General features: G+C 37.6%; 1 protein-coding gene across 8 annotated transcripts in view; it reads left to right on the top strand.

Moving 5' to 3' along the window:
- Positions 1–24,388, top strand: part of MYO3A (myosin IIIA) — a 116,505-nt gene that overhangs the window by 14,515 nt on the left and 77,602 nt on the right. For all 8 annotated transcript variants that reach the window (XM_074534705.1, XM_074534702.1, XM_014270694.3 and 5 more), the window contains exons 3-5: positions 1,096–1,230; positions 18,893–18,997; positions 19,768–19,867. In XM_074534705.1, the coding sequence (XP_074390806.1) occupies positions 1,096–1,230; positions 18,893–18,997; positions 19,768–19,867 (340 nt within the window). The remainder of the gene's footprint in view (positions 1–1,095; positions 1,231–18,892; positions 18,998–19,767; positions 19,868–24,388) is intronic.

Here is a 24,388-nt window from a genome sequence, read left to right as displayed (position 1 = left end):
GACAAATGAATCAGATGTGGCTGCACTCATACTTGTTCATGCACAAAGAGGTAGTCCCAGCTGCAGCATTTCTAGCTGGGGTTACCATTAAGACTAAAGCAGGAACACGTAATTTCCCGAGGCACATGCATACCTACCTACTTGTGGATTGCTCTGGCTTTGCCTTGACATCACAGAATAGTTAAGGTTGGAAGGGACCAGTGATGGGGTCATATGACCTAACCTCCCTGCTCAAGCAGGGTCTTGCTAGAGCACATGGCACAGGATTATGTCTGGAGAGTTCTTGAATCTCTCCAGAGAGGGACACTCCTCAACCTCTCTGGGCTACCTGTTCCAGTGTTCTGCCACCCCTGCAATAAAGAATTTCTCATATTCAGGTGGAACTTCCTGTGCATCAGTTCCACCCATTGCCTCTCGTCCTGTTGCTTGGCACCACTGAGAATTGCCTGAATCCATATTCTTGACACCCTTCTTCAGACACTTGTAGAGATTGTTGAGGTTCACTCTCAATTTTCTCTTTTTAAGCTGAACAGGCCCAGCTCCCTCAGCCTTTCCTCATAAGAGAGGTGCTCCAGCTCCTTCAGCATCTTCATAGCTTTCCTCTGGACCCACTCCATAAGCTCCATGTCTTTCTTGTACTGAGGAGCCCAGAACTGGACACAGCATTCCTGTTTTGGGCTCACCAGGGCTGAGTACAGGGGCAGGATCACCTCCCTCAACTGTTGGCAATGCTTTTCCTAACACAGCTGAGGATCCCATCAGCCTTCTTGGACCCCAGGACACACTTCTGTCTCATAGACCACTTGTCCTTCAGGACCTGAGGGCTGCTCTGTCATACCCCACATGTTCATTAGTCAAAATTGCTAAAGACAAAATAAAATTAAAAAAAATAATTGGTTTGTATTCACTAAACAGAACCAGGCTTTGTAGTTCTATAAATGGTATATTTGTATTCTATTTGTTTTTGCTTTTTCTTTGTATCATTTCAAATTACATTTGAATTAACAGAAAATACTTTGTGGTTTGTTTTTGGGTTTTTTATGGCTGTCATTATTTATTTATTAACTGCTATGTATTTCTCATTTGTGACACTAGGATATTGATGAAGAAATTGAAGCTGAGTACAACATTTTGAAAGCTCTCTCTGATCATCCCAATGTAGTCAAATTCTACGGCATGTACTATAAGAAAGATGTGAAAAATGGAGACCAGCTTTGGCTAGTTCTTGAGGTAAATAATACAGAAAAAAGGAGATTTATTCTAGTTGGTATTCCATTGTTTAGTATAAACTCAATGAATGAGATGCAAGTAATTTTGTAATTTTTTTCAAGAGTAGTTGCATGCAAAGTGATAAATGCTGTTGTTTAGTCTTTTTACTGTTCTGATTAAATTCTTCAGTGTCCTTATCTTGATATTACACTGATAGTCCCGTGCCTTCAGAATTAGGATATAAATTCTAATAAACTTACAGGATTTGCTACCTAAAATATTTCTTTGGTGAAAGGCTTGCCATGGGAATCTTCTTGTAGTAGCATTTCTTTAAATATCACTAACATATGACATAGCAGTTAAAGAATATGGTAAGGTGATTTTTTTTTCCAAATGAAATTGTAAAAATTATTTAACTGAATTATTTTTCTTCTGTGAGAGGTAAATGCACAAACAGATAAGTAAGCCAATAAAAGCAGCTACTGCCCAAATGCTGTTGACAGCAGCAGGAGAAGAGCACTTAATTTTCCTCAAATTAAGTTGAGAGCAAGATGTGTTTGTCTTTAGTTTTGAGTAATCTGTGAGCAAAGGTCTTGATCATTACAGTTTCTGTAAATTCACAGCCTGTTCTGTAAAAACTTCCTCTTGTATCCAAAGGAAAATGAAGAATATTTCTGACAGCAATAGTGTGCTTTTCCTAGGAATCAAGACTTTTGCTGTCATTTGATCAGAGTTTGATAAGGTTAAGATGGAAGAATTGGTTGTTGACAAATTTTATGATTTGTTGGCTAAGTAAATACAAATCTCCTACCAAATATCTCAATGATACAATGCTATCAAATTCTAGAAACAAGCTATCAGCAATGCTTAAGGTCTAAAAGAATCTATTCCAAATTCTTATGTGTTCCATTGGAAGATATTTTTAAGAATTATTTGCATTGTAAATCATAACAAATTATGTTAGATCGACATCAAAAGGTGTCAGGTCTTTGTGAAGTGAGCATCTTGGAAAATCCAGTTTCCATTGTGTCTGCTGGCATTGGAAACTCCCATCTGTGAAACTTCTGGCTTGGAAAGGATGGATGCCAAACAGCCAGGCTGAAACAGACTGGGAGGAAACAGTCAAGTATTTATATATTAGCTTTAATATTTTGCACGGAATTATGTTCTTTACGTGAAAAACACCAGACTACACGTGGAGTATGTTTTATATTTACTCTTATTAAGCCAGGCTGTACATGTGCAAGTATGGAGTGTGTGTAATAGTCTTGGATGCTTTCTGTCACTGCACATGTAGATCTATGAATGCAATGAATTTTAGCTGGTATGTGTAGATATGCATAAGCAGGAAAATAAATTTTAGTATTGACTTTGGTGAATCTTTCCTATTAATAATAGTGTATGTAAAGGAAAACTGTCATGAAACAGATTTCTCTGTTTAAGTGGCATCTTCTTATCAGCTTGTGTGCAGCTTTACAGCTGCAGTTTGCTTTTCACAGCAGCAGTTAAGGTGTCCTGCAGGTTATAAGAATGGGTATCTTTTCATCATCTCCATTTTGTGTTGCTTGATGGGATATGTGGGCAAGACGATTTGGAGATAAAGTTTCTCAAATTCCTCTAGTAATGGGTTGTGACAGATGGTAAAACTCAGCATTTAGTAATGAATTTAGAATCACCATTGCAGATTACCAAAAAAGTTGTTCACTAGGGTGTTTGAATACATGTATTTTGATGTTTGGCTTTGGGGGGGTTTTTCCTAGAATAAAAAATCTTCAGCTTCTAAAGATGTGTCCCATGCAATGTATTTTTAAGAAAACTGCATATGGGAATGAAAGTGAAACAAGAAACATCTGTACAGCATGAGAGTACTCTTGACTCTCAGTTCAGAAATGCCTTTCTCTCTGTAGGCTGCACTCAGTTAAGCTGAACATCTGCTCCTCCTTGGATGTTGTTCTAATCACGTTTATGGTACAGAATGTTGCAGGAAGGATGATTCCTGCCAGGTGCATTAAGCTTTGCCCTGTGTGACCAGAGACTCAGTCAGGAGGAACTGTCCTACTGAGTCTGTGCTGGAAAGAAATCCCTTACTTGGGATGAATCAGCTTAGCAGTTTGGTGTCAGCAGACAGCAACATGATGACACAGCTGAGGCAGTGCGCTGTAGCCCATTTCATTCTGCTCTGGATGTTATTTCAGAAGGGAAAATATCTGAGATAGTTGGAAATCATCTGATGGAAGATGGACCAGAGAGAAATTCTATCAGGGCCCTACAGGTGGGGATGTAGGTCTGGGGCAGGTGGGGAGAACAAATGGCACACTCCTTGCCTGGTGCAAAGAACAACCTAGGCAAGAAAGAGTGAAGTCTGAAAGGCCATAGCAAGGTAAATGGTAGGTATTACACAGCTTTTACTTGCTGCTGTAAACCAGAATCACAGTGCAACATATTTCTTTAGTTCACTTCTACAAAGATCAGGTAGAACTTTTAAGAAGCATCTCAGTCCATTTTCAAAAGACGCAAAGTTATGCATACTCTATTTGAGGTGAATTTGAGTCACATAAGGATGCTAGTGTATTTTGTAGTCATCAATATATTTGTATAGGAAATAGAGGAAGCATGTATTATTTTTACAGTAAAAAAAAAAGCTTATTTAATGGGTTAAAACTTTTCTTAGGAGGGTAAAAATTTTGGAAGGAATGATTTTCCACCCAAAAATACAGTTTCATAATATCAAAGAATATTGTAGAGACCTCTCACTTTTGGAGATGTAGAGGGAATTGCCAAGAAGTGTTACAGAAATACATCCCTTTCACTCTGCTGAATGTCAAGAAGACTGACAAAAATATTCTTTTTAGGTGTTTTTTTTTTCCCCTGAAGTTTGTACATGAACATTTCAAGAACATTAGCAGTGTCCTGCTGAGTTAGGCCAATGGTCCTTGTAGCTCAACTTTCTGTGTACTGTGGTGGCACTAGAAGATGCTATTTAGGAAAAGTTAGTTGTCCAATTTTTGCAGTCCATTTCCCTCATGTTTTCCAGCAGCCATGATTGCTGTATTACAGATGTCCCAGACTATTCCATTTAGTATCCATTTATGGACACACTAAACATGATGCTGATACAGGCATGCTCTATAATCTCCCTTTATGAGAATACAAGTTGAATTTGTGCATCACTATTATATGCTGATTTCTATTTGTATAATATTCCACATAGTGGAATATAATATTTTCTGCATTGCAAAAATGTTGCTAAATCTAATTGTATTTCAGTGTGAAGAAATTTAGACTCCTGCTCATATGAGAAAGTTTCTTCATATGTTTCTCATATGTTACACTTTCTAGTGGCTTGCAGGCTCTATTTTCTAGACAACTCTGTTGTTAAAAAGTACCTGCAGAGTAGTTGATGCAATTTGTACAGATGCACAGTCCAGACTGACTGAACCTGATTTATCTTTATTCTATGTGGAACCTTTTGTTGATCTAGTGTAATCTTCACCAGAGAAATCATGTGGGAGTGTAGGGTAGCTTGTGCTTGGAATCTGCTTCTCTGAAAAGGTGCCATTTTGGCCTTTCCCTTTCCCTTTCTCTCAGCCTTTTAACATGGGAGAAATCATTGAATAAATTGATAATTTGTATCATTCTGGATTTTTTGCAAAGTGGTATGCTTTGAGTTTCATTGTCTAAATGTTTTTCTTGATGTTAATTGAACCTGCTAACCAGACACTGATAATTCAAAAGAATTACAGAAATATTGTCACGATGGATTATTGTGATTCAGTTGGCAGCTATGTTTGCTGATTTATAATTTGCCTGAAGTGATTCAGATTTTTTACTTACCTTTGATCATTTAAAGTTAAAATTGAGAGGGGAAAAAAGTGAAATGTACAAATGTCTAAATTCTCTTTTTAAGTCCTTGGGATGCTTTTATTTAAGATGGGGTTTTTTCAGAAAGAAGGAAAAAATCTTAAACCCAGTAAGTAGAAGCTCTCAGGAGTTTGAATTAAAGTAGAAAACTAGTGCGTCATTTCATCTGCCACTCTTTCAGCAAACATAGACAAGTGAAAACCCACGGTTAATCAGAGTACAACATTGTAACAATTGTTCCACCATATGGAAAAAAGGAATAACATGCCAGTATATCAAACTGCCAGCATGTTATACCAGGGTTATGTTGGTCCATTACTATTAGTTTACTTCCAGTAAAGCTTTCCAAAATGCTTGTAACAGGGTAAGAGCTGAGAGAGAACCAGCCAAAAGACTGTTGCTGTGTCATGGGCACAGAGTAGCCCACCAGTGCAGCTCCTGCCCAGTCTCCAATCACAAGGGCAGTTGCCTTTGGTGAGGTGTTTAAATGAAATGCAAGTGTGACAAGCTGAGATCCCTGATAGAACTCCTTTCTGGTTTTATGGAGATCCTTTAGAAGAACTACCATTCTTGAGTTTGCCTAGAGATGGAGAACCCAGCACAATGTGCAGAGTATCAGTTATTCACTCCTTTCCTGTCAGAAAAGTGACTCTTCATAGCAGAGAGCTTTCTTCAAAGGTTTAAGCCAATAGAACAAATAGCTTTGGAAAAGGAGAACTGGATGGATAACAGAAGTCAGTTGTGATCCTAATCAGCAGTAAGCATTTGTCAGAACTGTAGTACAGGAGAGTTACTAAGGAGGATTTGAAGGAGGACAGTGCTGTGGTTTTCTAGTTTAGCTGCTCCTACAAAGCAGAATGGAAAACACGTTGTGCCTACAGATACCCAGTAATGGATACCACTGTGAGCTGATCAAGGATAGAAGTAGATCTCTTTTTCCATTAGAAATGGTATTAGCACTGCTAAGGACTTTGACAGGTAAAGCATCAAGCTCATGTTTGATGTAATTTAGAAAGGGCAGCCAGTGTGAATGTTCAAAGGAATAATGGCATGGTTGGAGATGGCTGGTTAGGAATAAGTACTCATTAAAACCAAGAGAAGAAGTTCTTTGTGTTGCAAGAACTCCTACACAAAATTAAGAATGCTGTAAAATACATGTACACTGCTGCATCTGGCCTGGAGTGAGTCTGCTGTGCTGTTGCACTGTTGTTATCTGCTTTTTGGAGAGAGAAATTTAGCAAATCAGATGTTTCCACATGTTTGCAAATCTAACTGTGGTCACAAAGAGAGCCTTAGAGTTCATGGAATATTTATAAACTTTCCTCACGGATTCATAAAAGAACAGTGACAGCACAATTTACATGTGTGTCAGAGAAAAATGAGTATCATTAATGCCCAAATTTTGTGTGGTTAATGGTCTTGGACCCTTCACTGACCTACTATATGTGAAAGAGCTTCTGTTCATGTTGCCTTTTAAACATTGCATGTGATTCTAATAGAGGGGAAGCTCACAGAAGTGCATCCTCCTTTTTTTAAACAACAACAACAAAAATCCTATGCTTTGTTATATAATGTCCTATCTGTGGAGTATGTTCATGTAAAGAAATAACAGCAACTCTAGTTGCTGAGAGGATGGGAGATTTTTTTTTCCTACTTCAGAGCTGAGATGTTGATAGTGCAATTTTAGGTTGCAGTGTGGTTTCTACAAAAGTGGTGCAACAACTGTCAGAAGATCTAGTTATTGGTATTTTTATTTTAAAAATTAAAAGGCTAAAATATTTCACTGCTGTTGCATACCTTAACTTGAATGAGGCTTCAGCTGTTTGAGACCTGGAAGTCTGTGTGATGTAAAATACAAAGAAAAACAAGAAACTGCAACAAACTAAATACCACCCTGCTCCTCACCCTCCCCAGAAAAACCCAATGAATTGAAACAAATCCAAACCAACCATGGCAGATTCTTTGACTTTTACAATCACCTCAGTTTTTGCAGTACATGGCAATGTATTTATGCATTTAATTTTGACACAGTAATTTTGACTCTCTAAGCTATACAGAGAGACTGATCATCTTCCTTGTCCAAGCTTGTGATGCTTTCACCTCATTCCCATATCTCAGTCTAAAAGAGTAGAGTCCTGTAACATGTATGGAATAGGGGCTTGAGAAGGGTCTTGTTGTGTTGGCCATGTGGGGGTGGCAGCACACTCTGACAGAACCAGATCCATCCCCTGCTCCTTTTCCAGGCACAGGCCACCTCTTCAGGCAGCTGTTTATGCCCAAGCAGGCTGGGCACAAAAAAGCAAAGCTCAGGGCAGGATGGGTAGTTCTGCCTTCTCTCTTGCTGAGAGTTCCAGTGCTGTACAAAAGTCCTGATGTGTAAGGCCAGCAGCAAAGCATTTTCTCTCCATTAGCTTCATCTTTTTCCTTTCTCAGCAAATGGTGTTGTCACTCTTCATGGCACCTCTCTGTGCATGGAAGAGGAAGAAAGGAGTGGCTGTCAGTGTTGTAAAGCAACTAATTCTTTTTCCAGATGTACGAAGATATTTGGGTAAAAATATTTGCAGCCTTGGGTTTTGCAGCCTGCAAGGAAAGCACAGAGCCTGGGAAGTTGCTGATCATGCAAAAGTTCAGTGAACAAATTCATGCCATTGAAGGTGTTGGGACTTCAGTTGTTGAATTCCATTTGACTGAAGATTTTTTTTCTTTAAAAAATCATACAATTATAATGAATCCAGAAGCATTTGGGCAACACTCCCAGACACATACTGTGAGTCTTGGGGTTGTCCTGTACAAGGCCAAGAGCTGATCACAGTGATCCTTGTCCCTTCCAACACAGAATATTCTATGATTCTATAAGGAGGGGGTAGAAGTATAGACTGGTGTTGTTTTAATTGCTGTGATAGTTTAGCAAGAGTGGGAAAAGCCAAATTCAGTCACCTGATTCTTTTGGTGAGGCCTCTCTGAGAAATGAGCAGTGGCTAAGTCAGCCCCACAGGAATTTACCTTGAGGCAAGACCCAACAGTCTCTCTTTAGCTTCTAAAAAGATGAGCCTACCTGAGATGAACTAGAGACATCACTGTATCAGTTACTTCTCTTTTGCATGAAATAGAGAACTGTGTGGTATGGACAATTTAATAATTTATTTAGGATTTTCCTTTGGCATGTTTACAGTATGCTTTTGTTAGATATAGGAATTACTATATGCAGATGTGTTTCTATCTATAGGAATAAAGTTATGGAGTTCAAAAAAGCTTTGAATGGAAGTTGTGCTGTTTAATGGAATATATAATAAGAGTTATAATAAGAAAAAAGATATACAGCTGTTTCTGGTATGTGATATTTGCTATAAAACAGTAATGTTTCAGACAATTAGTATAGTGGAAAATAACAAGTCCATTTAGATTTCATAAAAGGCTGAGTAAAGGGCAGGAAGCTGTCATTTGCCTAAATATTATTAGCTATTTTCAAATGGCATATATAGCAGAAAAATGAAACTATTGAAAATTGCTTTTTCGTATTTCTTAACACAGGTCATTTTTCAGAAATGTCTTTGGTTATAATTGCTCTATTCTGAGCAATATACACTGAATGTTTTGATCCATTACATGCCTGAATTGGGCTTGATTTCTCCATTTCTAATGTGTCTCTCTTTGCTTCCCAATTATAGCAATTTTTCATTCTTGAATCATATCCTATTTTTTCAAGACCAAAGATGTGTGGCTACAACTATCATTTAATGCTTCAAACTTTTACTAAATACTAATAATTTCTATGCATAATGAATATTTCATAATACATTGTGCTTTGCACAGTTTGCGTATTTTAAACAACTGGTTATGGCCCACCTTGCTGGAGAATGCTCACATGCAAAAACCTGGTTCTCAGTAACCTCTAACAATTTTTGCCACCATGCAGTAAAGCAGAAGCCCAGAAAATAGTTTTACAATACCACTATTTAAGTCAGTAGCCTAGGAATAATATCCCTCTCACATTCTAATATTTAACATCAGTTTGCTTTCCGTGCATTTTATTTTTGAACACAATTTTTACCAAAGATGTAGAGTAATTTGAAAACAAAATGAAACAAAACCCCAAAACCCACATTTGTGTAGTTTTTTATTAGATCCAAGATAACCAGACCTCCTTTACCTGTAATGGGGCATAGCATCATTCATTGAAAGAATGCTTGGACTAAGAGTTGTTTTTTCCTTCTTTGAGGGTTTGCTCTCTGACACCTGATGGCTAGGTGCTTAAATTTAAGTGTGATAGACAGAACAATTTTGCTGCTTTTGTGCTGTTTACATTCTGGGTCTCTTTGTAAAGGGAGTGACTGAAGGTGCTCCAGTGGTAGGGAGAGGGGTCTCCTCCTCATTCTTTGTCAGACAGAGGTGGATGGAAGCTGCTGACTTGAAGGAGAAAAGTACTGTAGCAAGGAACAAGGAACTGGGAGGTTCAGAAACAAGATAGGTGTCAGTGGTGATGAAAAGTTTCCTGGGCTCCAGATATAATGCCAGCATTTGTTGCTGCTGACTTTGCTGAAATCAAAGCGTGGAAGCAGGGAACTGCCTTACACATACACAGTGAGCAGGGAGAGGTTGGCTTACAGAACACTTTAACTTCAATTCTGTCCAATCTAGTGTCTCCAAGTTAATCATTCCAGTAGTTCATTAAAATAAGAAAAAGGGAGAAGAAAAATATGGCTTTTGAGTTTAGCATAATTTTGTTCTTATAAAAATTACCTTTAAGAAAGTCCTTCAGAATGTGCTTGCTTGGTAGGGTCCTGTGACAGAGTCCTCTAGCTCCTTTTGTGTCCTGTGTCCCACGCACTCCCATGAGGAGACAAATTGCCTTAGGCATGAGTGGGTTTCAGCTTCACTCCTTTTGTAAAAGCAGCCTTTAGACAAGCCCCATTGTTTGAATCTGTGCTTCCCCAGCCATGATTTCAAACTCAATAGGGAAGATTTCTATTGCAGTAATTTAAATGACAGTGAATTAGGCTAAATTACTGTCTTTGTGTAGAAACACACACAAAAAATGGATTATGAGTAGTGTGGACATGGCAGTACTTGGCACTAGTGTCTGAACTGTGAATAATATAGAAATGATGCTACAGAAAAGGAAGGTGCTTTGAAATGTTTCTTAACTGGTGAAGAGTGAACAAAAGTGACACAGCTCTGAGCAGGAAATAAAAGCTGTGAAGTGCCTGCTGTTACTACAGGCTGCCCTATTTGCTTAGGGGTTTCTCTGTGTGTTCCAGAGAAAGTTTGCAGCAGTCAGTAGAAATACTTCTGTCATTATGGATCCCAGAGTTACTCCCTATTTTTTCTCCCTAGCCAAGGGAGTGGTTTTGCCCTCTAAATGTTATTTTTACCACTGCTCCTTGTGTATGATAAAATGATGAATTGCACTAAGTTTGCTTTATCCAAATCTTTCTTCATAAGATGCCTCTTGTATTTGCTCAGAAAGTCCTGGCTTTTTACTGACCAATGCCTCTCAGTTTTGTAGTTAGGCTACATCTTATTTTGCAAAATTACCCATTTATTTGATTATTAAAAATTACAGCTGTGCTTTGGTGTTGCCAGGCCAGGAAGTTATAGTTGAAGCTCATTCAGAATTTCTGTTTTAAATATATTTCGCTCCCAGTTGCTTTACAGAAAATTGCTTGGTACCACTTCAGCTGTATAATCTTTTGAGAAAATGTGGACAGGTGATACATTGATTTCTTCATCAGCAGCTTGATGAGGATGTAAATATAACAGAAAGATTGTGAAATATGGGATGGTGTAATGTAAAGTTTGTGTTGGGATGAGCTAGAAGGGGAATTGAGCGAGGCTATGTCCCTTAAACCTTTGTAATAGCACTGTCACCTTCTTGCTCTTTTTTCACAATGTTACAAATGTTTTAGAACAGAAAAATCCTTCTTTTGGGGATTAGGGTTTTCTTTTTCTTGTTTATGTAAAGCCTGTTTGGCTTCATTAAATTATGCTGAGTTTGAAAGAAGAAATTTAGGCAATAATTGCATAGTTGCGGCTTTTTCATTTTGGCCATGATATGAAGATATCTATGATCTGACTGAGAAATATGAATCTGTGAAGGCCAGCATTGCATAAGATGAAACAGACAAACTTTTCCTCTGGCTGGCTGTCTTGTCAGTGCATGTGCATGGCAAAGAAAATGAGAAGATAAAAACCAAACTGAAAGGAAAGGAATCAAAAGCAACAAATAAACACCCGTGAGGCTGTGACTAACACAGCCCTGGAGGTACTAGATGATATAAGATAGCAAAATCATAAATACCCCATGGTTTTTGATCACTGGAGCAAAATAATTCAGGAAAGATGCCTGTTTCAGTAATACAATTTGTTCACGCTAAATTGAAAGCAATCAACTTTGTCTAAAAGCATAGAGAAACCATTGCTATGGTTTCTTTTGGTTATGGGGTGTCTTGTCCAGTTGTTAGGAAAAACAGGAACTACAGTGAACATCTTTCTTCCATTGGAGATGAAATTAGAACTCTGCTGCATAGACAGGAGCTGTGTCCTGAACCACTCAGCCCATTGCATAAACTACTTTAGTTTCCTGGAAGTTTTCACAAGAACCTTCAGGTAAGGGTGGTAGGTGTTAAAGTGCTGTCAGTGGAATGTGCTCTTTGGCAGTAAATAATTATGAAAACGTGTCACACTGTAGGCAGACAGTAAGAGTTACTGGTCACAGGTGAACTGTGAAATGGACAGCCCATGGAGCTCTTGATTGGAGAGAGAAGGCAAAGGAAGGGACTCTGGAAATGGCTGTATGAGGTAGATTCTGTTTTGTTTCATAGATAAGATCTCTTTTGAAAAGAGATGGAAGGAAATTTGAGTGAAAAAGGCCCCAAAATAATTGCTTTCACTCACCTAGGAAAACAAAGGATGGTAAAATGGCAGCACGGCAAAGATAATGGGCTTAGAGACAGTATGCTTTAGCTGGCTTCAAGAGCTGGTGGGTACCTGTACTTATGAAAAATAATGTAAAAGTATAGGAGAATACCAGGGTAGCTGGCAGTTCTTTAAACACATAAAAAACACAATAACAAATTAGCTGGTGCATAGAAAAATAGAAGCAGAGTAAGAGACTAGTAATGCAATTTCAGAATACCTTCAAACAGGAGAAACAAAAATGCTCTCTAAAGCATTTAAAAGCAAGTTCAGAGGGTCTAATGTGGAGAGTGGTAAAGACAAGGTTACTAGGGAAATGAGATACAGGAATACTTAGTATTTGTCTTTACAAAGCAAGGAGAAATAATGTACTAGGTAAATACAGAACAGTCTTCTTAACTTTGAAACCCACAATGGTTCCAGAACAAATTAATAGAAACTACTGTAGAACATGCAGAACCCAGTAACATAAGTGGTCATCTTGGACTGGAACAGAACAAATGATATTAGTACAATGTAATCTTTTAACACGATCATGTGTCTTTTGTGAGGGTTTTATGTGGACCCATGTGACATGCTTGTGAGGAAAATGTGGAAATACAGAAATTTCACAAAAACAATAAAACAAATTACCTCTTCTTCACAAAACTGGATTTAGTTCACTTTTAGGCTGGGAGAATCTCAAGTGGGCATCTGCTTTTGGTCTGTTTCTGTTCAGTAATAACTTGAGTGATGAAAAAAAGGTCCACATAAAAAGTTGAAGTAGATACCTAGTTTAATTACAGGCACATTGGGGAATAGCATCAGATTCACAGTTGTGAATAGCAGAGAAATTTTTTTGAATCACAGAAGAGAGATTTATGCAAAATACTGCTATCCATAGGAAGAAGAAATGGGAGATACCTGACCAGGCTGTGGTTCTGCAGAAAGGGATTCTCTGTAAAGTGGAGATTATTATGGTCTGCTCAACTTTTCTCAGCTAAGACAAGACTTCCAAGGAATTCTGTATGCAGTTTGGGCAAAATGTGAGACAAACATCAGTGGCAAATTGAAGATAGTCCAAGTTGAGAAAATGTGGAGAATTTCAAAAGGTTACAACAATCAACACTGTACAGCATAAAAAAGAGAAAAAAATGGTGTATCATGACAGTAGTCTGACAGAGATGGAAATAGAAAATAATGATAATTTATTATCATATACTGCTGAAAGGAAGGGCAAAAGTAATGCAGTTTTGTTGGAAGCAAAAAAGATTCAGATTGGATAGCAGGAAAAATGCTGTATCAGGCTAGAGAAACACAGAAACAGGCTACTCAAAAAGACTGGAATCTTCCTTAATGGGAGATTTTTAGGAGCAAGTTAGACATATATTTGCCATATCTGAAAATACAAGTCTCTACACAGTGCATATGCGGTGGACTAAGTGATTTCTTGAGATCCCTTTTACTCTTCTGCTTCTGTAATTTTATAATTACAAACCAGCAACAACTAAGAATCTTCTGTTCTTACAGCAGTCAGTCTTGAAAAAAAAAAAGGTGCAGTCAGCTCAGAGACTGGCAGTGCTGCTTAGAAGAGCAGGTCAGATTATTGATCTATTCTAAGAACAGGGAAAAAAAATAGTTTAGTGCCATGATGCTTTTAGCATTCCTATATGTGATGACATTAAAGCAAGGTTGGACTTTTTTTCATAACTGTAATTCATTCATGACATAAGTTGTGCATTGTGTGATGTGCTTCCCAGTCATTTAGGTCTGAGCAGCCTGTAAAGATAGGGAAGGAAGTAATTGTAATTGTCCCATTGTTTGCATCTAAGCTACTGAAGTAAGATGAAAGCACCTTGACAACTGCAGGATGCAAGCCAACAGTACCTGAGAGCTTACTACAGATGCATAAGTCAGGAGCAGTTGGATGATTAAAGGCTCTAATGGCACCAGCAAAAGGGCAACTGATGGTTTTCTTAAAAGGGGAGCTGATACTGAATCTTCAATGGGCATCAGAATCGAGAGGAGCTGAAGAGGAGAAATGTGTAACTGGGTCAGGTGAAGAGTGACTAAGACCTAAAAAGAACATCTGCATGACTGTGATGCAATGGCAATTTTAAGTGACATTTAATGGGTTTAGGCTCATACTTTTCTATATTTTTTTGCTGAAGATAGCTTAGCATACTAATAGCTCGATTATAGTGGCACATGGTTGTGGCAGATGGGTGGGTGGAGAACTGCATGTCATCCCAGTATGAGTCTTTGCCTTTTTGAGTGCCAGAAAATCATAAGGGAGGAGCCCTTTTCTACCACTGTAGAAGATTCCTAAGCACCTCTGTTGGTAGAGCTATGCATCGCCATCAGAGCTACAGCTCTTTAAGGCAGATTTTTATATGAAGCAAGCTTTATATTAAATTTTTGTTTCCATTGGTTCAGGTATGCAAGATTTCCTTCATTCCCCACTCTTTCTGCTGTTTGAAAATCCAAATCCAGACTAGGAACTGAATATTGTAAAATTCATATATTCTGAACCATATAAAACTACGGCATGGAGGGGACCTTTGGAAGTTATTTGGTCCAACCCCTTGTTTAAACACTATTAACTTAAATGTTACAAGTTTGTCTTTTCAATTCAAGTTTGAATATATCCAAGGATGGACATAGCACAGATTCAGTGTGTAATCTCTCCCAGTGCTTAACTGAGTGTGAAAATTTTTCATTTATGTCCAGTAGGAAACTCCTGTCTTGCAGTGGGGGGTTTTTGCCTCTCATCCTTTGCTGTGTGACACTAGAAAGATTCTGTCTCTGTCTTCTCCACCTCATTTTAGGTAGCCTCAAGCCTTCAATTTACCCTTCTTTTAGTTGCTTGTTTTTGCACATAATATTTGCATTCTATTGATGCAGGCACTGAAAAAATTGCTGGTAAGGAAAAAATGCATCTAAATCACAAGGGGACAATAGAATAAGTGACTAATATTAATTTGATGAAAATTGCCCATGTGCGAAGTTCTGACATTTCTAAGTTACTTCCCTGTGGGACAATCATGAATATCTTCCCTTCCTGTGTTGCACTGGCTGGACATTCCAGGAGTCTGTCCCTTTAAGCTGAGTATATTCAAAGCTAAATGGGGGCTTCCATCTGAAATAAACCACAAGAAATGTTTCTGTGTATGCAAGAGAATGTGTGTGAATGTATGGGGGTTTCTAGTGTGGGACAGAAAAATAGAGTTACAATCCTCTCCTCCCAAGAGAGGCCATGTCTCTTGACTGGTGAAAGGTCATTTGATTTGGAGAGTTGTTTTGACCTTCAGGGTCAGCCCTACCCTGGGCCAGGGCTCAGACGCACCCATAGCTCCTGCTCTATGGCTGTCCCAAGTTCTCTGTGCATTTGTTGTTCTTTGCTTAGTGCTTGTCATCAAGTTGTTCTGAGGAGATTTTACCAAATGCTGCAGAGCAAATGACACAGACTGGTCAGCTGTTTGGTCATGTAAGTTCGCAGTGTTTACAACAAAGTAATAGCCACCATCACCTCCCTTCTCTAGATGCTTCACTGAAAACTGGAGAGATCTTTTTTAAAAATTATCTCTATTGCCTTCATGATTTCTTGTCATCCAAGCATTTCAGTTGACTTAACTTGAACTGAGCAGCTTTGCTAAGAGGCTTAGCAGTGTTTTTACTGTGGACAGCATGCTACTAAGAAGCAGCAGATATCATAATTATAAGCTGCAATATTTAACAACACCCCAGGAAAGTTTCTGTCTGGCAGTACTGCTAAATAACATTTATCCCATAATCTCTCATTAAAGGATTGTATAAATCAAGGTTATGTGATTTTTTTAATGATTTAGGGTTTTTTACTCCTATAAGTTTCTATGGACTAAATTTTGATCAACATCCCCAAGGATAATTTATTTCCTGTCTACTCAAATTCCCAAGCAAGCATGGTCCAGCACCATATTGGGCAGGAGTACTGTAACTTTCTGTAGCTTCTAGTTTTGAGATAGAAGAGCCACACTCATTAGGAGGTGGATGTTTTTGAAGTGTTTATGATACCTCTGGATTGAGTACACATGCAGCTTGATAGCCTCAGTCAGGAGAAAGAATCACCATTTCAGCTTTAGTTATGTGCAGTTTTTTTGGGACATGTAGCAGCTTCACCTCCAAAAATGCACAGTAGAGATAGGAAATTAGGGCAGATACAAGATTTTACCCATGATGATAAAAATAGAACAAAGTTAATACTAACCTGTGTCATCGTTGTCGTCATCATTCCCCCTCCCGCCCACACAGTGTAGAGCACACACATGCAGTGTCTGCCATAATCTCCTTTTCTAATTGTGGTTGTATTCCAATAATCCCTTTTCCTACTTATAGCTGCTTGCATTCTAATACCCAGCCTTTTTTCCCCTCTTCCTCCTATACTGATGGTCTCAGAAAAATATTTATTGTCTGATGTAAGTGAAAGTACAGCTCTATAATATCCTCAGCTAAACTCTGTCTAAGCAGCCACCCTGCCTTGGGAGTCGCTGGAGGGTTTCCATGGTGGTAGGGCTGACTTCTGAGTTCTTTATTTCAAGACCAGTTTAGCTGACCTTTTTTATACCCAGGTTCAGTTTTTGTTTTGTCTAAAATAATCACAGTTTTAATATCTTACCTTACCTGATATTTTCAGTAAGTTTTATCTTACAATGCAGATATTTATCTCATAATGAGGATTTATATCTTATCAGAGTAGTAAAAAAATTAGTTAGAGCAACATGTTAAAGAAAGGGAAAATTAATATTGCTGACCCAGGCAAATAAGTTCAGTATTGGCTTTACTGCCTAAGCTTTAAAGGGGGTGACTTCTGAGATGTAGTTTCTCCCTTCTTCTGCCTAAAAAAAGAGTATATTCATTTCTGCATTGGTTTGATTTACACTGAATAGGTATACAGCTCTGTAAAGAAAAAAGATCCATCTTTTAGAGGCAAAATATAATATGAGATAATGAAGAAAAATAATTTGAAAACTATCATATGTGTAATGTATTTCACAATTGGTTTGTTACTTGTCAGATAGTTTCAGTGCTCTGAATTCAAGAGCTTTAAATTAACCAGAATTAATAATCCATTGATTTGATTAAATATGTTGATGATGTGCCAAAGTTAAAATGATGGAAACCCTGAAAAAAAAAAAGTCATTGTGAAAAAATAACTAACTTGAGAAAGTCAGTGTAGAAGGCAGACCAGCATGGCTAATGACAATAAATGAAATCCTGCTTGGGAATCTGATCCTTATCCAGCAAAGCATTTAATCCCATCATTTAAGCATATGAGTTCTTCCCTCTCTAAGCATGCATATTGTCCCACTTAGCTGAGGGTGAGGTTAAGTGAGTTCCGGACTGTTGCCATAGAGCTCAGCCCATGTCAGACCAGAGCCTTTGCTGCCCTGATGGGGGACACATCTTGCAACAAGAGTTATGTATTGAATGGCATTTCTGTAGGCATTCCTGTGGTGCAAGTTCAGAGCAGCCTAGGGGTTTCAAAGATAGTCAGAGAGTTATTGTTATGTTTGGGTACAAAGGGATTAAAAATGCTTCTTACTGTAAGGTACAAGTCTTTTTTTAATTGCAGCACAGAAAAAATGTAGGGGGTAAAGAAGAACAGATGAAAAATACACATATACAAAAGAATCTGATGTCTAGAATTCCGCAGTTGAAAGGTTTTACTGGTAAATTATGCTTTTGATTTGAATGTACTTCAAATGTAGTGCAAAGGAATTACTGTTTTGTGCTTTATTGTTAAAATAGCTTACATGGAAATTTAGTTTCATGTGAAAAGCTACTAAATGATAATACTGTGTAAGAATAAAAGTTTATTTTACTGTTTTATTGGAAGCAGCTACTCTTTTACAGACGCAAATGGCTCTTCAATCAATGAGTATTGTCAGGTGCATTATGGATAGTTTAAGGGCTTAAGTGCCTATTTCATCTTTGCAGACGTGTAACTCCTACAGTAGTAGGTACCCACTGAAGTTGCATTGTTGCTTATTCCAGCAGACAAATTGTAAATTATAAAAGTGAACATATGAAGTAAGCAGTCCAAACTAATCTGCTGGTAATGTGTGCCCACTGTCATTTCTAGAGAGCAAGGCCAGGTCTCTTCTCCCCACATAAATGGGACAGGACAGGGGTTTGCAGGAGTCTGGCTGGGCTCTCTCCTCTGGAGAGTGGGAGAGGATTGTCCAGGGCAGACTGTGGCTCTACATCTGGAACAAGGAGCTAGCAGGGCTGATGCAACAAGGGCTACAATTAATCCTACACCCACAGCACACCTTGTTTCAGTGAGAGACCTTTCTTTCCACAGTGCTTTCATCATATTCCACAATGCCCATGCATTGTGTATCACATCTCCCTGTGCTAGGAATTAAGTGCTGCTTGGCATAAAAGGCAGCTTTACCCTTGGTAGGTTTCATGCTGGGGAAATTTTTCTGCTGCCTGTCTACAGATGACTTAAATCCATTTTTAATGTACATAGCTTTTGTACCTGAGAATTGATGTTGCAATAATCTGCATTGGTAGCGAGTTCCACATGATGAATATAAGAAGCAATTAGTATGCCCCACAAAACATGCCTTCACAGCTAATTTATTGCATTGTAATCTACTTCTGTTTCAGTGAAAAGCAATCATGGATATAGGAAAACAAAGAGATACACTACTATACTTGTGTTTGGACAAGAAGAATTAAATGCAGAAAGTAGTGAAAAATAATTTGCAAAAATTGCCGTGTATGTTGTTCGTATAAATAGTAGACTTAAGGAAAAATTTGTGGTTTTTCAGTTTAGTAGAATCTCGTTTGGCTACAGATATTAAAAAATACTGAAAATGAAAACCAGGTGGCTACTCCAACACTCCTTAATTCCTTCTTATATTCCCCTTATGTTTTGTAGCTGTGCAATGGTGGATCTGTGACTGATCTTGTGAAGGGATTTCTGAAGAGAGGCGAAAGGATGAATGAACTTATAATTGCTTACATTTTACGTGAAGCTCTGATGGTAAGATAGGCTTTCAATGAAAGGACAGTCAATAATCAGCTCATAGTTTTTTCTTTAAATGAATGAAGATCATGTCCCCACTAACACAGCTCACTATCTTGTATTATAGCAGTGTTTCATGAAATCAAGGCAATGTGTAATTAGGATGGTTCTTTTTAAGCAGGCAAGGTAAAGAGCAGTTAATCTGTTCATTTCACTATTGAGAGAATGAAAATTGATTTCTGACCGTTGATCAATTTTCTTAGCAAATACAGTTCAGCATCAAAATTGCTTTTCTTTTAAGAAATAGCAGAAATACCATCAAAATACTGTTCAGCCTCCTGTGTCTGGATCCAAACTGTTTTTGAAGTAAAGTAATCCACATATCTAACAAATTCAAACCCTGCTACAAGGATTTGGTTCTGCTCATTAGGATCAACTGTCTTTATTTATCATTTTCTTATAACTAAAATTTTACTTTCTCTGGCAGAATTTAGAATTCAGTAGTTTTCTTTGAGTTTATGGTTTAAAATTATTATATGTAGGTTTATAGTGATATTTTTATGCTTTCATCTTAAAATTTCTATTTGTCATAAAGTAGGGCAATGAAATAATAGCTTTTCCTTGTCATGTGGCAAGTGGTTTTGCAGTAAGAATGACATCCCGGTGGTTTTGGATTAAAAAAAAGTTTCAAGTATTTTTCATACTTTTCCACTACCTTGTTGTTTCTGCAAATGTAATATGGAGGACAGAGCGGTTGTTAAAAGTTCATGTTTCTTCTCACCTTCCAGGGACTTCAGCACCTGCATGAAAACAAAACTATCCACCGTGATATTAAGGGAAATAATATCCTTTTGACCACTGAAGGAGGAGTCAAGCTTGTGGATTTTGGTATGTTATGTTTACTTATATGTACAATGTTTTACACCTGAAGTATGGAAAATAGAGTAAATAAACCAGAAAATATTAACCGTGTTAATTTTTTGTTAAAATAATTGGGTAACCAGTGTTACTTTTTAAAACTTGATAGATATTTTAGTAATTTTGGTAATGCTGTTTCAACAGCATGGCTAAAAAGCAGGAATTATAATACAGTGGTGGTAAGTGCCAAATGCCTTGAGGCAAGGAGTAAGTGAAATAGCAAAGCAAGAATATAGGATTCAAAATAAGGCTGGTGTTCAGTTCCTCCAGGAACCACACACTGGTTCAGTGAAATTAGGAGCTGATAGTAAAAGGCTTCATGTTTTATATGAGAGCATTTAAAACTTAATAGGTGTTGTGAAGAATGGGAGAGCTCCATCTCAGATTCATATACTTCCTTTATTTGATTTAAAACAAAACAAAAGATATTTGAAGGCACTAGAGGAGGAAATATTATATAGGTAATCCCCACTTTCTAAAGCCTGGGAAGACAGATTTTGGCAAATCTAAATCTGAGATTTAGCATTAAAAGAGTCAGTTGAAGCCTGTTAGGCCTAAAAGGATTCCCGAATGCTCCCATCTTTGGTGTCACCACCAAAAAGGAAGAGGAGAGTAACGGATAAGTGGATGCAACCTGTTATTTATCAGCAATACCACAGACATTTGCCTAAAAGGTTAGGTTTGACTTTTGTTTCATATGAGGGGTATAAAACTTTGCAGTGCTTGTTGTTATGAGCTATTATGTTCAGGTAGAACACTGCCTTTTTATGTTAAAAGTAAATTTATTGGTCACTATTTCACAGCACAGCAGACAACTGTAAATATGTTTAATTCAGCAGATGGAAAATGTTTGTTTTTCCTTTGTCCTCCTATTTTGTTCATGATTCTGATTTAATTGATGTATAACAATTGTTTAAACTAATCATGGGATTTTAACTCTCTTTAGTATAGTATCTTCCAGCCAGCAGGTTGTATTTATGGAACTCTCATGACTTCACACACAAATTCCCAAAACTGTTAGGGTTAGTAATTACTTTGAAATGTCATGTATTTATTTTATATTCCTCAGATAAAATCTTCAATTGAAAAATCTTTGTATTTCCTAAATCATCTGCAATATACTTACTAGTATTTTCTGGTAGTCTGGAAGTTTATTGTGAGGCAAAAATCAGTATTTTTGCACACAGGCTTTTAATTTGTTGTGGAAAAAAATTTTGAGCTGCTGGAGGCAATTAGAGGATCAATGCGTCTGAAAATGAAATCACTTATGCAGATATCAAAACTTACAAGCTGTAGGGATGAGGACCTGAATTTTTTATTCCCCAGGTACTGCAATCTCCTGATAAGACTGTAATTGAAAAATAATCTTCAATTCTTGTGGGAAAATTGTGATGGCAAAATACAGGTTAGAACATGCACAAGAAACAAATATACCTACACACACATTTATGTGGGCTCAAAAGGAGCCTGCAATAGCTGCAGTCCGTCCTCTCAAAGGAATATACAAATGGAGTAAATCGATATTTTAACTTTGGAATAGATTGATATTTTCCCTGGCTTTCCCCCACCTCCCCAGGAAGAAAAACAATCTGAAGCCAATAATGAGTAGTTTCAGATGGAATAAACTTATAGTCTTCATAAAATCATCATGGAAGATGTACCATTCACCATTCAAGCTGCTGCTTAAGGTATTCAGCTGGGATTTGTGGGATTTGTGTCTTCTACTTAAGGGGATTTAATCCCACATTAATCAGATTTCAAGATCATTTTTTTAGCCAGGAATGTGAGTTGATAAAAATCTCTCATGTTGGCATTACTACAGACAGTTGTACATAAACATTTATTGGATCTGGGACTTAAACTCAGCGACCTTTTATTATACAAGCCTATAAAATTGACAGGCTACAGAGTAAGATAGACATGGAGGCATAGTGTCTTTTTCACCCAGTAAATACTCAGAGGAAGCAAAATTTTTGATTTAGGCTGAACCAATTATTACATGGGGCAAACAAACACAAAAAATCCCAACCAAATAATCACATCACCCTTTCTAGCATGCACACAGCTTTTCTGTGTGGAGAGGGGAACAGAGGCAGGGAACCAAGGACTCCTTCAACCATCAAACACACATGACCAAGGCAGTCAGCCTTTCCCAAGATAACGTTATCTGCACCATCCTCTTGCATGCATGAGATGTTCCTGAAGAAGCCTTTGCTGTCCTCCCCTGATACTATTTATGGTGATTTTCTTTCTTCTAAACATAAGCCCTGTGTCTGAAACATGGGCTTGTGAAGTGCCTTATGGAACACAAAACTAGAAAAAAACCTATTCTTAGTCTGCGTGTGCTGTGCAATCATTTAGCTTTTTTAGTCCTCTTTTTAAAGTACATTTAGGAACATTTTAAGGGTCATAAGTGAAAAAACAATTACATTCTAGTGAATTAAATCATGCTTGAAAATGGCTTTTTTTCCTTCATTGCTTTTGAACTCCTTGAACTTGGTGTATAGTGTTCTGCCATAGTGAATCCTTCCTTGCACTACAAACTTTTCAGAAGCTTCATTTTGTGACACAGTTTATCCACATTGTTTTGTGGTCATTGTATCATAGGTATTTATTTATGCTGGAACCATAGTTTCTGAACACTGCACAGTCTATAATGGATAACCATCACAACACCCTTATGGAGAAGTAAATTACTTTAATTCCCAGTTAACAGCTGGGGATCTGAAACTTTGAGAGTCTGAATTGCTTGAGGTGACACAGAAAATGTAGGGAAAAGCTCTTCCAAAATCCAGGCTAGCTCTCTGAACAGTTTGCCTTTCTAGAGGTACTAACAGTTATAGAGATAGATTTTGAAAGAATACCACAGCCCCGCTACCATGCCTCACTCAGACTGCTTTGGAGAGTGAAATTTTTGCTTTCTCTTAAATTCTGCTGCAATATTGTTTAATCACCCAGTAACATTCTTGTATCTAAGAAACACCCAATCCCAATATAGATTAATGATTATGTCAAATACCTGAAGGAGGCCTAGAAGAAAGTTAGAGAGAGACTATTTACAAGAGCATGTAGGGACAGGACAACGGGGAATGGCCTCAAACTGAAAAGGAGTAAGTTTAGATTAGATATTAGAAAAAAAAATCTTTGCAGTGAGGGTGGTGAGGTGCTAGAACAGTTTTTGCTCAGAGAAGTTGTGATGGCCCATCCCTGGAAGTGTTCAAGGCCAGGTTGGAGGGCTAGATGGGCCTCTGAGAAACCTGGTCGAGTGAACAGTCCCTTGCAACCCAGGACATTCTGTAACATCCCACAACAATGCTTCTGGAGCTCAATTGCTTAGCAAGGAGCTGTCTAAGTTTTACTTTAAACTGTCCAAGCCACAAAAATTTTGAAATAGTGTTACCAGGGATGCATCCTCTGGCCTTGCATCCATCTGGTATGATAATTTAGATCAGCAGAGAGAAACAAAAATATTTTTATTTTTTACAGAAAATGAGTACCAGCCAAGGGGATCTACTGTGAGAATGTCCACTGATCACAGATTCAGTCTAAAAGTCATTAGACTTCTATATATATTAATAGTCCATATTCTCTTTGTAAGACAAGGCTGACTGAAGGCATTTTCACTACCTGAACATTTGTGGGAATTAGCTCCTAAGCTGTTCTGATAGAAAAGCTTTGAGGTAGGATGTTCTGCCTGAGAATTGCAGCAATTAGGGTTCAGGGAAGGAATACCCTCTACCACATTATGTAGTTACATTATATTCAAGTGTAGTTGTTATGTTTTCAGTATAAGATAGAGATTTGGTAAAAAAATATACATTTACATTAAATTCATTGTAGCACTTTAAAGAGTGACTGCTATGTAATCTGTTATATAGAAAGAACTGAAGGCAAGTAAGGTGTGAATTAAATTATTTTTTTGATAAATATTCCTAATTATATTCAGTTTCGTATTACTGTTCTGTGGAGAAAGTCTTTTACATCTGTTTCAGAACTTTGGTGGCACACAGTGGATTGATGTTAAAAAGACAGATTTCGAATGAAACTTTAGCCTCTAAAGGTGCAGGAAAATAATGTAATGAAATTTAAAGAAATTAATTTAATGCCTGATACCTTTTGAAAGTCAAGTGAAAAATTTATATGCAGACTTTTCTGCCTAAATATCTAAGTGTCTGATCTTTTTTCATCAGTTAAAAAAGCTGGCCTGGAGTCACTTGAACACACAGCACACCTCATCTGTAGTAAAAATTCATAAATTCATCTGCATCTTATAATGTGCAACCAATTTCATGGGATACTAAGGATGTAAAATCTACTTCTGTGAAAAATACTTGCTTCTTTTGATAGTCCCTCTCAATTCAGTTTCTTTTCTTGAAATCAGGATGTTGCACTGGGCCTTTCATGCATTAATGCCAATCTAAGCCACAGCTCTATAAGATGTGGATTCAAAATAGGAGAAGAGATATTTAGCTCTATAATTATTATTATTAT

The sequence above is a fragment of the Zonotrichia albicollis genome, chromosome 1, assembly GCF_047830755.1.
Source record: "Zonotrichia albicollis isolate bZonAlb1 chromosome 1, bZonAlb1.hap1, whole genome shotgun sequence".
In the NCBI taxonomy this organism is placed as follows: domain Eukaryota; kingdom Metazoa; phylum Chordata; class Aves; order Passeriformes; family Passerellidae; genus Zonotrichia; species Zonotrichia albicollis.
The sequence above is the reverse complement of the archived record's forward strand: the minus strand, read 5'-3'. Positions and strand labels throughout refer to the sequence as shown.